Source organism: Erithacus rubecula (genome assembly GCF_903797595.1).
Source record: "Erithacus rubecula genome assembly, chromosome: 3".
In the NCBI taxonomy this organism is placed as follows: domain Eukaryota; kingdom Metazoa; phylum Chordata; class Aves; order Passeriformes; family Muscicapidae; genus Erithacus; species Erithacus rubecula.
Genome location: NC_136689.1, coordinates 36820985 through 36836871, shown reverse-complemented (window position 1 = coordinate 36836871; position 15887 = coordinate 36820985). Strand labels below are relative to the sequence as shown.

Below are 15887 nucleotides of genomic sequence, written 5' to 3'. Positions count from 1 at the left end.
CTGTCATCCCTCAGCTATTTGTATTCAGTAAGGAGCAAGCAGGTTGTTGTAGAACATCTTCAAGAATGCGTCATCCTACAGCCACCACACTGTGGGCTTTTGGGGCTGCATTTTTAGCCACCTGAAAATGCAAGCCCCACCTGTATGGCAAAAGACTCATGGCTAATATACATGATTAATTAAATATCACTTAAGGAGGTGATGCAGAAAGCCATTACACTTGAATGTATTTTAAATCATGAATCATGAATTTAAATCTGATTTACACCACAGCAGTTCCAGACACAAATGAGATTTTTGAGTTGATTATGTAGTGCCTATAAGATGGACAGTATTCCATAGCAATGATACTTGTGATCATCTGACCTTATTCTTCCAAGTCTACAGTTTACCAACAAACAAAAAAAAAGTGGCAACAAAAAAAAAAACCCAAATTAACTTGGTTAATGTTGGACCAAAATTCAGAACAGCCCTCTCGCACTGGTACTTAATCACTGTGTTGACAGATTGCTGAGGAATGTACTCAGACAAGTAGAATTGTAGCAGTCATGTCCACAACAGCCCATTGAAATCCCAAACTAAGTAAATACATCTTCCCTTCTAGGCAGCCTGGACATGCAGGGAAGGAAGAAAATGGAGTCGTCTTCTGTAAAAATTTCCCACCTTCAAACGTGCAATGACAAGTGACTGTGAAAATGTTTACAGCCATTTTTGATATGACACTTCATTTCTGCAATGTGCACACTGTGTGTCTAAGTGTTTTACTGTTCTTGCTGCTACCAACAGGACGTTGCTGAGAATAAGGCATGGCAGTGAAGCAAGCTCTCTTTTAGAAATAGTTTTATAGACTGACAGGTCTTATTTTGTGTGTAACAGAACACAATTAAACGAACAGCCAACCATGAGGAAGGGCACCTTGGGTGTTGGGTTTTTACCCCCCACTGGAGCCAAGTATTTTCTCTGAGCCAAACTCCAGCAGATCTCATGCAAGTACCCAGGAAAGGGAGACAAAGAACCTGTTCTTTGTACCTGAGGCACAAAGTGACTCCAGGCATTGTTTTTGGCAGGCAATGTGGCAGGTTGTATGCAGGAGATACAGAACACCACTGCCGTGTTTCTGACCCAGCCAGCAATAAGAGAGGTGCAGTGCCAAGAAGTTGCACTCTCACAAAGCATTTTGAATGAGCAAAACCAAGCGTGCCCCATGACGCCTGCTGCAGAAAAAGGAACATACTTCAAGGTAACAGGGAGTAGGGCTAACTTTTCTCCTGTAATCAAAAGACAGACACTCTTCCAAGAAAGATTCAGTCATGAACGCCCTGCTTTTCAAGCTCTCCAGCAAAATCTGAAATAATGGGAAGCTTCATTTTCACACTAGACTCTCTCAAAATTCCCGTAGAACACTCAAGCCCAGATAACTCCAGCCAATAGCTTAACCTAGAACGCTTAATGAATCCCATCCACAGCTACTTCACACTGCTGCAAAACCTGGCACTGAGTTTACAGCAGTGATTCTGAAACCAGCATTTCCACTCTGGCTGCAAGCCCCACATTTAGGTGGTTTTTTAAAAATCCCTGGTTTGCAACCCTAAATGCCACAGCTATGAGCTTAGCAATCAATTATTTATATCAACAAATCTGAAATTGCATACTAGGCAGACATCTAATTTTTCAGTCCTAAACTTCTCTGAAAATTAAATGCATTACATTCCATCAATCTTCTCTGCAAGGGTTATAACATGTCTAATTTTGTAGGCAATACATATATTTATCCTATTTAGGCTACGTAAGCTAGCAAATAATGAGACTGTACAGAATTTTAAAATTCTCTGGATCCCATCCTATGTTAAAATGATCATACAGCTGCCACCACATAGTTATCCCAAGCATACTTTAATTACCTTTAAAAAGCATACTTTTAATTACCTTGCTCAGAACTATAAAATTCTAAATATTGCCTTCTCATGTAAATGGATTAATCATAAACTAGTCTAATAACACACTTAAAAATAAAAGCCACTTTAGAATTAAAACACGTTAAAGTGTAAAATCCTGTTACCATAGGTTTTATGCATTACCCATAGAATTATATATGCAGAAGATACTGCACTGCTGTCATAGAATTGACAATTTTAAAGTTACAATAAAAAGGATAAAAATCTCTATTAGATTTATGATGGGGAGTATTCAGTGGTGTTTACAGTCAATACCTCCCAAACAAAAGTTAAATCAAACATCAGCTAATCTTGCAGAAGTAAAAAGCCCTTCTCCCCCAAAACCCAATGTGTACTAAAAATGAGGCAATCATTTTGATATAATGGAATTATTCACTGTTTCTCCACTGCATAATAACATTACTTTCTGATAAATAAACTTTACTATGAAGTCACTGCTGAATTTTACAGAAAAAGACTGCCTTACAGCAAGATAATCCAGAATAAATGCCTTTAAAAGCCTTAAAATTCTTAAAGGCTATACTAAGCTCCAAATTCCATACAAGTTACAATAAGATGCAAACAATTGAAAAATCCAATACAACAATAACACCCAAAGCAGAAGAAGCCTTTAGAAATTTAAGGTTTAAGTTGTCAGCTGTAAGAGTAATTGCTGTAACAGAGTACAGCTTATTCTTCAAATATAGCTCCATCTACTAAATTGAACACAAAGCCTTGTATTTCAGTCTTGCTTACAGAATCACCATCTTGGCCTCCACAATATTTACAACATTAGAAGGCTACAAGTGTCATAAAAGCATATTATCACTCACCTATAGCCCTCTCTAGGCACAGTAAGCATCTCAAGTTAATAAAGGCCACATAAATATGGCTTTTGTGCCAAGCAGACAGTAAATTATGCATTTGACTACACTTTTCTCCCCTAAAAAAACCCCAGAATGTTAACATTAATCAGAGGAAACTTCAGATTCTGGCATAAATTTGACTATCACATAAAAGGTAATATTTAAAATACATAATGCCTTACCACACAAACATGAGCTGCCATATGTGAGGCACTGCTAAGCATGGTTTCTATTAAGCCAATACGCAGTAACTGGCTTCTTTCCAAGCAACATGGAAGTATTTAAAAACCCTGTTTAATCCAATTCCACAGCCTTGAAACAAAAATAAATTAAAGTGTTGCAAGAGCTGTTAAAATGAAAAATTAAAGGCATGTAAATAACTGGAAAAAAAATTGTCAGAGAAAATGAAAACAAAGATTATTTCAAGTAGATATCTTAATTGTAATTAGTAACATTTGGCATGTTTATGATATGATTCAAAGCTGCAGCCAATTAGATACCCCAAAAAGCTTGTAACAAAGCTGCAAATGTGTAAGTACAGCATAAATAAGTTTTATTGCTCACCAAGAAAACAGCATCCAGATCAATTTCATAGTTTGTTTCTGAAGTATTGCAAAGCATGCTCTGTTACTAGTTCATGACTTTTTAATCCTAAACTAAAGCTTTTCTGCCAGGAGATTTTGGAAAACAATTTCAATAAATTTAATCTATTAACTGTTAATCTGCACAATCTATTAATTGTTAATCTATATTCCATACACAGCAAGAGCAGAAGAAAACTTTCAGTATTGCTTTAGACTGTCATGACTATGCAAAAAACCACAGAACAAAACCAGCAACAACAAAAAGCCAAAACAAACAAACAAACAATACCCCTCTCCTCAAAATAAAGTGCACTAAAATTTAATAGCTGTTGAAAAACCATATAATCGTGGTATTGGAAATGAGAAAAGACTGATTTTTTAAAAATAGATTTCCAAGGGGAGGGAATTTAAATTTTACAGGGAAGAACAGAATTCAAATTCTGCTCAAATGTGGTTTACTGAAGACAACAGTGTTAGGCAGTTACGAGATTGTGCCATTTATTGAAGAAAACAAATACTTCATTATGCTGTCAGTCCCAACCAACAGACAAAATATCTTCCATTTCCCTCATTTATTCAATAATGAGTAAATTACTAAAGGGTAATGAGCTGCTAATAAAAGCATGTTTTTTACATGATTATCATGAAATGGCAGTTCCTGCTTATTCAGTGCAATAGTACCTACTACAGTCACACTTTCAAATAATTCTCCTCTATCAAATTTCTGTAAAATTACATAGTTTTCATACTAGAAATTAGTCTAGATTTAGTGGGGGGAAAAAAAGGAAAAACCTCCCAAAAATAGCTAACTATATATAAAACCTACACATTCAGGTATTTACAAAGTCTCTTAGCAATGATGTAAAGTCTCAGTCAAGGTGGTTTTGCTTCCCTTGCTGGCAAGCAATGAATTTTTGTTTAACACACTTATTTTAGGGGTTGGGGGGAAGGATTTTTTGTTGTGTGTTTTATGTGGCCTTTACCGAGGAGATTACAAAAACATCCATATAAAATATCAGATTTATAATATAAATCAAATTCTGGTTCACAGGAAAAACGAAAAAACAAACAAACAAAATATCTCCCACCCTAAACCAACACCTTTGTTTAGCTGTTTAGGAGAAGGAAAAAGAAATGTCTGTGAGAGGCAGTCTGAAAAATTCTGGAGCTGAAAGCACTGAGGACTGCTCTTGTACACTGTAGGAGACTGACTTACAAAGACCAGCTGCAACTCAAAATGAAACTGCTGGAAAAGAATTTCTCTGTTCAGAATTTCCCACACTAAAAGCATCAAAGTGCTTCGTTTTACCCCTGTTACAGCTCTTCACACCACCTTCCCCAACTCACAATTTAAACCAGAGATTTAGTTATTTTCTACACTAAGCACATTGCAAATATCAAGGAACCCTCCCATGTCCATCACAGGCTGCTTTATGAGCATTTTTCTGCCCTTTCCTGCTTCAAGGAATGTGTGATCTTCATGACCCCTCCTTATGCCCCATCTCATTTCCCTGCTTCAGCTGTGCCATAGGATGTGCTCTGGCATCTCCCTGACCTTCACATGGTGCTTGCTAAAGTACTCTTATTCTCTTCTAACACTAGTTTCTCTTTTCTTCTCCTCCTGGGAGAGGAGTTGTCATCATTCAAAAACTGGGAGAGCTGGCAGAAGTGATGTGGAGGTATTGTTCAGCTGGGAGGTATTAATGGGTGTTGTCAGACAGTGCCTTACATCGTCATCACTGAGGGAAGCTGCCAGACCTGGCAGGCAGCCAGTGGCAGGTTCCCTTTACTGCCTTTCTTTCTTTTATTTCATCTCCTGCCTTCGTGAAAGTTGCTAACTTTTCAAGCCACCAATAGCCTCAACACATCCTGAAGTTTTTGAGCGTTGCACATAACCAATCCTCAAATCACCCCACAACCACAAGCAATAATGCAATCAAGCAGATGTTGGAAACTCAGTTTATTCAATGACAAAAAAAAAAGTTCAGTGCTCTCTAGTAATTTTTCACATCAAACATGTATTTTCAAAAATATCAGATCACTAAAAAAAAAAAGCTTTATTTTATTTTATTTTATTTTATTTTACTTCCAAGTACACTGCACCTTCACACATGGAAGACCCATGAAAAGAAACATCTGTGTTATTTTTAAAAAAACAGATGCTTTGTAAACAATACGACATTGAAACGTCATTGTTACAGTGAAAATAAACAGATATTTTTAAAGAAATGCTTCAATATATTTTCAGAGCTTAAAGCTCAAATTATGGTTCTGAACTATCTTAAAAGAAAATAACTAAAAGAATGAAAAGTTTACATATCAAAAGTAACCTGACAATTTTCATCCAAGGTATTCCAAGGTACCAAGGTAATAAAATCTAAAAACCTCACCAATTAAAAATACCAGCAATCTAATTGAAGTGATAAAATATAGTATGATTGCTATTATAAAATATAATCCCAATGTGATTGTTAACTTGCTTATCTTTGGCACATGTTTCTTGCTGCTTTTGAAGCAGAAAGGGACTCAAAAGTAAAACACAAAGCAGTTGCAGTGAGTACTCAAATTTTTAAACTATCATCCAACAGAATCCTACACCCTAGTATAAACTACTCCTATCTTTTTGACTAGGTTTTGCTATTTGCTGTAAATTCTAGAGAGACATGGTTAAGGTATAAACACCACATACCTTATTGTTCTGTGTCACATGCTCTGAAGAAGGTGACTAGCAGCAGATCAGAGTAAGTCTATACAGGCACACGGTGAACTCCATGATTTACACAATGGGAAGGGAGCCCAAACTCAGAAGAAAAATGTTCAGAGAAAACATTTCTTACTAAGGTTTTTCATCCTGCTCACACTTTAGCATCACATGCATCACAGCCATGTGCCTGTGGCAACAGACTGATGCCTCCCCAAGACAAACAATCAAAATCACAACTGCAGGGTAGATACTTGCTGTACCTGCTGCTCCAGGTCCCTCCACTTCTCTCCCTCTGCATTTTAGAGCAAGACTGACCATCTTCTCGCTCCCTGTCTTACCCTAATATTGTGCTCCCTTTTGTTTTCTGCTCCTGACACTTGTGCCATCTCTTTAAAGTAGCACTAGAAAGGAGTTTAAACGTGGTCCCAAGAATAATAACTGAAATTGTTTGAATTAACATGATACCATGGAGTTGTGAAGATCCCAGCCTCAACATTTCAGCAAAAACAGAGTCAAAGCAGTATTAAATAGAAATGTTGAACACCATACAGTCATTAATAATACAAGAAATATCCATGAGGCACACTGACCTCTCTCCCTAAGTCAAATTGAAAATTCTGCCATTCCACTTGGCTTTTCTCAGCATCATCACAAAAAGAACTGTTTCAAATATTATCAGTGTGATTTGTTTTCAAAAGCAAAATACTAGAATCACATATGCTGGTTGCTTATCAATTTTGCAGACAGTATAAAAAGCAAGGAATTAATGTAATGATTCCCAACAAATAGAAAAGATAAGACTACACATAGGATTTTAAACTGATTGTTTTGGAATGAGTAATTCTGCCCACTAAACTGCACAGTCCCTTACAGTGTATTTCTGAGCCTCAAGCATTGCTTATATTGTTAGAGGCTAAAATAAATGGAAATGTAAAAAACATCATAGGAATTGCAGTAAATACACAGAAAGGAATGGTGAAAAGTACACACCAAAAGAAAACATGAAGGGAAAGACAGGTAATATCAGTGACTTTATAGGAAAATTTGGAGCAGTTGCTCCAAGTAGCATCCACAGAGAGCAGCTATTCACTTCATGCTGGCTGTCCTTGTTTCCAGCTGCTAAGTCCACATCAAAAGAAGCTAAAAACACATAAAATACTTTCCAAATATTGTTTTCCCATATAAGCAATTAGTATATAGGTTGCCACAGAGATGTTGTTCCCTTGCCAGTGAGAAGGAAAAGGGTATGCAAGAAGCTATATTCTATGAAATCTTGTCTTATGCACAATGCAGCTGAAAATGAGGGGAAGTTTGAAATGGCATTATTTTAGTTAAAAGTATTTCCAACTGTTTCCCTCTTTCAGCAAGGCAATATAGGAAAATGACACTTAAATATGAGGATCACCTATGAGAAAAGCTATACTCTGCACTACTCAGGAGCATAATATGTGTGCCATTTCTAGCAATCAAGCTTTGATATTTCAATGAGAGGGATAAAAAAAAAGACAAGTGGCAAATATCTACAATTTACGTATACCATCTCCTGACAAACTGAAATTTCACAATGTTGCAGATTTAAGCCACAAATGTACCTGCTTTGCATTCAGGACTGTCCTTGAAGAGTAAATTCAGCTCAATGCAAAAGTAAAATGGAAGGAGGGATGGGACAACACATGCTGAAAACCATTCACTTCTTTCTGTTAAATGTGAAGTATAACAGGCTTTTTTATGACATGCCTTCCTCCAAAAATAGCAATGACTACACTGCTCAGCTTGGCTTTTTTACACACAGAACATTACACATTCTCAGTCCTCAGGAAGGAGCCAAAGTTTGTGGAGCCAAGAGGATTCTCTCCATCACCCAGTACCCAAACTACAGAAAAGGAACTAGGGAGGCAGGCAACTCTAATTTCTTATAATATTAAATCTTCTTTTAAAGCCACAGTAACAGATTTTTTAGCAACTCTGAAACCCAGAGCATTCCACAGTTTTGTAAAGAAGTTGCAAGTCCCAGCAGTGATAATCTGCCAATTCCAAGGCATATTTGTGAGCAAGACTTTTTTTGTCTTCCAAACAAACACAAAGATTATACAGCGTATTCTCTTCACAGGAATGAGGTGGGGGAAATGTTAAGATCACAGCTGCTGCAGCAGTGGAAGCTGCAGCTGCCTCAGAGCTTGTAGCTCACCATGGGATTGAGGGATGCTACAGTACTAGATACTGTTCCATTTGGGGCTTTTTCCATGAACTGGAGAAACCTGAAGCTTTGGCCTGCTGTAGTTAATGAAAAGTCTTGCAAATCATCTTGCAATACTTCACCTAAGTTCCAATTCAGCTCAAAAACTTTCCTATCAGAACTACCTAAGTAGCTACTTAAGATAGCTGTATTCTTGAATCCAACTTTCTTCACACCTTCTGTGACATTTAGGTTTCAGAATTATCACATTCCTATTGCCCAGTCATGATTTATTTTATATATGGAAGAGGGCATACAGTGGAGACAAGATGCAATCACAACCATTTCAAGTAGCCTACATCTGGAATGAACTTACTTTTATGAAATATGGTCAGGCTTTTTATTAGAAAAAGCTAACACATCTTTTAACAATGACCTACATTTCACCAAAACCAAGAAAGGATGTATCCTTTAGATGATACTTTAGGGTAAAATATATTGTACAATGGCTCAGTTTTCCTCATTATTCTGAAGAATCCTGCTTGGCTGATACATTTATTTTGTAACATTTGACTATAATAGAAAATAGATGAAGTTCAAATGAAAATGCTGTTTAGCCTATGTCAACAAAGCATAAAACTAAATGAAGTGATTCTGTATTGACTATAGAAACATATTTGCTAATATTAAAGTTACTAATGGTTATCTACCAAGCTATCTATCTAGAACTGCATTAAAGCAGCAGACACATGAAGTTAGATGTAATTTTGTGATTTTGAAAAACAGCATCATGGAGTGCACTTTATTGCTATTTTATCATTAGTGTAAATAATTCAACAAACCCAGGAAACCTCCAGCTCAACTTGAGGTTTTTTTGTAAATTGCAAGTCACCAAAGGGTTTTCCACTAAGATAGCCAATGCTTTACACTTGCTAGCAAAAAGAAAAAAAAAAAGAAAATCAAATATAATAGTATCTTGTATACTGAAACAACTGCTTTTTTATAAAGAGAAGGCTTCAGAAAACTAGAAAAAATGACACTGCTGTAAAAACCTGTAAGCCTTTTACTCTCAGTTCAAAGACTTAAGCATTCTTCTACAACAGACTGAAGTTTCATATTCATCTCAGCAAATCAATTCACTAATAGGCATCAGTCATCAACACTGAAGTAAAATCTGCCACATGAAACAGCTTTGATGTGATTGAAGACTCACACACAGTCCTAAGCATGACAGAACAGCTTAGCTATTAAAATGTTTTATCCAGCAAAAAACTGTTCGTCCTAATTGCCTGAAATACTCTTTGAATGCTATTATTGCAAGGCTACTTGACTAAGCAGAGCTTTGGTACATAGCCACTTGACTTCTATCTTGAGAACCAGCAGAACCACATCAAATCTTGTTAGAGTATTTTCTTACACATACTTTTGTCAAGAGACCAAAACAATAAAGCTGACTGTCATTTTTACTACCAGTTGCTTAGTTAATTCGATACTGAAACATACTGGGATTCATTATAAAAGCTGCATGCAACCAGCCATTTCTATCAATCTTTCTTTTTAGTGCATTAAGAGAATGAAACCTACTAACCACATCAGTTGAAATGGGTTGGCAGGACAGGGTGGAAGCTATTCTTCTGCACTGAGCCCAGCCTCTCACCATGAGAGTTGCAGTAGCAGGGACTCCTTTGAACAACAATGTGCAGCCCTGGCCCAGCTCCAACACTGACCATATGTCACAGGCTGACAGATAAGCAGCCTGAGACAGCCATCTGAAAACAACTGTATACAGAACCAGCCACCAGACAGTCAGGGTTTCAAGGTCTATCTCATCATTCACTTCAAAGCCAATTTTAAACATACCAGAAGTAAACATATGTGACAAAAAAACCCACAACCCCTGCTCCAACCAAAGCAAAGCAAAGCAAACCACAACAAAATAAAAGACCCAAGCCAAACAAGGACACAGCCATTCTCAGAAAGTCCATATGATGCTATACTCTAATTCAGGAAGTGTTCACTGAATACTGCAATTGACTGCCACAATCACAATCAGACAATCACTAACAGTTTGCACCTATAACATTTTCCTTTCTCGATTATATTTACAGTGTGTTAACAACTTGCAAGAGAAAGGAATCAAATATACCAAGCAACTGCCACCAAGATTACATTTTACAGAATCAAACAAAATACTATTGATTTCACATCTGAAATGAAGGGTGCTTTGGTATTTGTCCTGTATCTATTAATGCATCACAGAGTTCATCAATTTATGACACTACTTAGGTTACCAGAAAGTATGTCATATCAATTCCTTATATGTAGGCAACATATTATCTATCATCCCTTATTCCAAAATTATTCAATAATCAGCACAAAGGAATAACTAAAATTTACTCCAGTCCCCTATGCAATTTCCACAGCTCCATACATTTCATTTCCATATTCCAAATTAATAAAAAACAGGTGAACTTACCTACAGTTTGGAGGAGGGTCTAATGTAATTTCTGCAAGTTCTTTCTGAATTCTTAAAAAAAAAAGAAAGAATGTATTATTAGGACTTCTTTTTCAATGTTTATTTCAACTTTATGAACATTTCTACATCAATAAACAGTAAAAAAGTATAATTATTAGAATTTCTGATTGAAAGCTGATCTATAATATTTCATGAAGCTGTGCAAGAGCATATAGAAGAAAAATCAAATATTTTCTGAAAAATGAACCTCCAATAAGGAATAAATGCAATGAGAAGTCACCTAGAAAAATCACACTTTTTTTCCATAGGTCAGGATTCTCGGCTCCTTTGTTCACTTACACAATTACTAAATGTGTTATATACCTTCCTTCTCTATTTCCCCTCCTACTATATGTCCTATAGTTCTTGCCTTCTAGAATACTTACCCTCTTAATGTACAGTGTACTGGCAGGCAAAATCCCCCAACTCAAAAGAAAATTGCCCAGAATAAGCCCACCCAGGACTTCACAACCTCCTACATATTGGGGGGCTGATATCAGGCTCCCCCTAAAGGGAAGTGCTCCAGCTCCCAGGTCAGCCTGGGTACCTGGTGCTGGACTCGCTCTGATACCTGCCTTCTTTTTACTGAGGGGACAAAATTGGGTAAATGCCACCCCAGTTGCAGTCTAATCAGAGCTGAGTAAAAGCAGATAAATCTCTTTCATCTGTCTATGGACTATGGCTCTGTTAATATCTCCCAGGAGGCAGCCCAGCCTTTGCTGCTGCCTCACACTGAGCCTGCTGTCTGCCAAGACCCCCACACAACTCTGAGCAGAGATGATTCCCAGTATGTATCTGAGCAAGGGGCAAGTCCTGCCCACATACATGGTGTTCATTTGTCCTTGTTGAATTTCAGGAGTTCCCTGTCTACCCTCTCCTGCAGCCTGGCCAGATCCCTCCGAGCCGCAGCCTTGCCCGTGTGTGTACAAACTGCTTGTTGTCTGAAAACCTCTCAGTGCACTCTGCCACATCCTCCAGGTCACCAATAAAGACATTACAGGCACCCTGCCAGAATTCTTCCCCCAGGGAGAGCAACTTGGTTGTCAAGGATTTCTGGATATTCCCAGGCTGATGCTTCCCAGGCAAGTCCTTGAATACCTGATCTCTGCCACAGCTGGCAATGGGGGCTCTTTTCCCTTACACCCCCATCTGCATGAGAGCCAGGATCTTGACCTCTGAAGAAATTTAAGTATGCAGAATAGGATGCAGAGTTCCCAAAGGAACTAGCAGGAGTTTACAGTCCCCAAAGACTTGCCAGATTATGTTGCCACAAGAACGACTGTGAATGACACCTTCTCTATAAACTATACCCAAGGCTTTTTTTATAGGCTACTTCAGCACAAAATCATGAACATTTAGAAGGAGGAAGGAAAAGAAAAACAAATCAATACATTCTCAGTATTTTCTTCTTGCCTTCTGCTTCACAAGATTTCATGCACAGAGTAGATTGCTTTTCCTATTATTCCTTACACTAAAAAAGAAATAACTACACAACAATACCACTCACATTCCTGAGATAGGTGCTCAAGTCACAAGCCAAAGGTTCAGGCCTGACCTACACATATCATGTTAAAAATGACTGCTTCCCATTTTGCATATAAATACAGGTAAAGAAAATGACTTATCAAAATAAGCATTCAGATATATTGACATATATAATGTAAAAATGAGCAGTATAATTCTTTATATAATGCTACAGTCCAAACACAACCTTGCATGTTAAGGAGTCTCACAGCCACTATCAAAATTCCCCTTATGCCACTATGAATTGATTTTATAGCTATAATGAATAAAAGAACCAACAGCAGTAGAAGAACTGGCCTGAACCAGAAACTCCAGCCTTTATCATTCACATTCTGAAATAATTAGGACATACGTGGGCAAGATTTGTAGGCAGAAGTAATAATCATTCATTAAGACCTGATGAGATCATAGAAAAGATAAAAATACTCTTCCAGATGCTTAGATTTTCTTCTAAATTCTATGCATATAAATACAGGCAAAACAAATGGCTTACTAAAATAATCATTCAGGTCTATTGGCATACGTAATAGAGAATGCCCCTGCATGTACCAGCTTGCACCCAACTTGGTGCCATCTGAAAACTTTAGAGTGCACTCTGCCATATCCTCTAGATCACTCATAAAGACATTACAGGCATCCTGTCAGAGTTTTAACTCCACAGAGAGTGGTTGTTCCCAGGCTGATGCTTCCAAGACAAGCCCTTGAATACCTGTTCTCTACCACAGCTGGATGTATATACCATACATACAGAGCTGCTGTACACACTACAAACACACAAAGTTATTTCTGTAGAGGGGAAGCAATTTGATCTTTACTTGCTTTTTCTACTCATTGAGATTTTTGTACCTCCAGCATACAGAATTCCTTCAATAAATGTAACTTTCTTATAAAAATACAAGAACAGTCTGCCTAGTCAAGCACAACAGCATTGTAGTAACACTGAAAGTCATCCCACTTTTTAATTAGTGAAGTTCAGGCACAACTAAAATGTTGTTTTAAAACAGTTAGCCTGTTTAAAGAATCCTAACAAATCACAACTTTTAGAAGGGAGATCTTATAACTGTGGGAATGCTTAAAATATTTCTTCTGTATATTGCAGAATTCTGGCATGATTTTGAAATCTATACTATCACAAATTCAAACTACAGAAAACCTAGGTTGCATGGAAACTTCACTTTTGTGGTTTATAAGTTACTTTGCTTTTTCAGCCTTTTTTGAAGTTACAGAATGATGGCATTGCATTTTATTATAGAGTCAGAGATCATTCCTTTGTTTTACATATAGTAGTAAAAACAGTTAATATTTCATGATATTAGAATGAATATGAGGCATGTCAAGAAATGATTGACAACTACAACAACTTTAGTCCTAGATCAAAAATTTTACATTCTCCCTCCTAAATCCTAACCCACGTTCCTTACATTCTGAAAGCAAAACGGTCTCTCATTTTCTCCATCTGTTCTAGTTCAACCCAAAAATTCTAATGCCAAGAGCACTAAAATGGCCCTTATCAAGCTATTCTGTGAACAGACACAGACAAACCACCTTTCTGCTTAAAGACATAAAAATTGATCAGATGGCACTGTCTATTCATGTTCAAAAGACATCATTGCTCGTACAAACATCTAAGACAAAGAAATGTTTAATTCATGATTGTTTTTACACAAACAAGATAAACATATTAACACAATCCTGTCCATCAATTGCTCCTCAGCAAGCTGTCCATGTTTGTTCTCCTAGCCTGTGGCGTCCCAAACTACAATTAATTTATACACCTTACATTTCTTTTGTCGCAACCTTAATTTACCTTGCGCTCATGCTGAGAGCTCATTCACAAACGGTTTCTGTAGAACAGCTGACACGTAGCTTGTTCACATGTCACAGCACTCAAAGCCACAATTAAATCATCGGACAGCATCCCAGAGAGCCTCGCACTGATAGAGACCTCCAGTGTGCAAGCAGCCCTTTGTCTGCACGTGCTCTGGCACTCGCCTCCCATCCCCTCCGAGCTGCCCTGGAATCTGCCACACGGAGGACGAGCCTCGTTTCCTTCGCTGACCACAGAGGATCCACCGCCAGAATGTGCGGCCTCCGGCAACCAAACGTGCCGTCTCAGGGTCCTTTCTGGCATCTGTTTCTTTGGATTTTCTGCCTCAATAACAGTTATGTTTAGCAAGGCCAAAGAGGGAAAACCCTCTAAATTAAAATCATTATATATATATATATATCCATTTTATACTTAAACCGATGACATTATGGTTTACTACATGTTGGACAATAGGGATGATGGCAGGGGGTGAGGCCCTTGCTAGTAAGCAGAGCCCTGGGCTGCACACATAAGACATTTAATTTGCAATGACAGATCTCATACTTTGTTGGGTCTTAGAGAAGTCATTTGACTCTTCTCTCTCATATATGTATAAAAAAAAATTCCCACCATTTTACTAACAGAAAAGAACAAATACAGTTGCCTTCCAGTAATGGTGCAAAAGGTTAATCTACTCGTAAATTCAGAAGCATGAAAGTACATTGTGGATTTCAAACATTATTAATTCTCACAGACACATATTTACAACTGTACCAAGCCAAAAGGGACTGAGTGTTGTCTCCTTCATGAAACAGTTCTCTAAAGCTAAGAGAGACATGAACATATTAGAGAATTTCCCAACATTATTAATAGGAAAAGAAATAAAACAAAGGACTACAGGATAATAAACTATTTTTACCACATCCAATTTTCTAAACTACATGTCTCTCTACCCATAAAAGCCAGACGAATCAATAGTCTATACCAAAGAATATACTACTTAGAAAATACTTTAAAATGCAGTCACTAGTATGTATTTCAATACTAAACAAATTGTGACTGAGCAGGAAATTGATCAGTTGATGGTTAGTTTCATACTGTAGGAAAAGAAATATTCTCGCCTACGTACTAAAAGAGGGATAAATGACAAGGATATTTCTTGTAAGAAAAAACATCCATATTCTGCCATCATAATCAACATGCTAAATATCATTTCCAGATTCTGTGAGAAAACTCTCAGGAAAAAGAAGGGTGGGGGGAGGGAAAAATGCTCAGTTTTGCTGAATTTTGAACCAATTTAATCTATCACTTATTTGCCCCTCCTTAAGGCTGCAACGTCTTTGAATAATGAAAAGATTACAACTAAAGTTGTAGAGTCTACAATTCATTGTAGGCACAGATATTTATTTAAAAATGTCAGGATTGGACATAAAGGTTTACAGATTTTTCAACCGGCAACTTCAGGAGCCAAGCAAAACAATACATTTATTTGTTGAGCTACTATGTCAGCCAAGAATGGTTACACTTCTCTCAATCCAAAGGTCATGCTAAGATTTGCTACTTAAGAGGTAACAAGATGCCTGCTGTTTTCAAGGACAGCAATTCAATTCCGTGTCTGAACTGTAATTGTGATATGCAGCAAGTTTCTCAATCTTGACATGTTGGGTAAGAAAGGTTGCTATTTAAGGTGATGCCCTCTGGGTGAGGAAAATTGAAGGACCAGTACACTGCACGACATATGCTGTAAGCTATTACACCTGTATAGCAGCCAGTCCTG

At 37.3% G+C, this 15887-nt stretch overlaps 1 protein-coding gene across 2 annotated transcripts in view; it reads right to left on the bottom strand.

Moving 5' to 3' along the window:
* LOC306799395 (ubiquitin-conjugating enzyme E2 E2) overlaps positions 1 to 15887 on the bottom strand; it is a 196493-nt gene that overhangs the window by 172669 nt on the left and 7937 nt on the right. For both annotated transcript variants that reach the window (XM_079300356.1, XM_079300357.1), the window contains exon 3: positions 10741 to 10791. In XM_079300356.1, coding sequence (XP_079156482.1) covers positions 10741 to 10791 — 51 coding nt within the window. The remainder of the gene's footprint in view (positions 1 to 10740; positions 10792 to 15887) is intronic.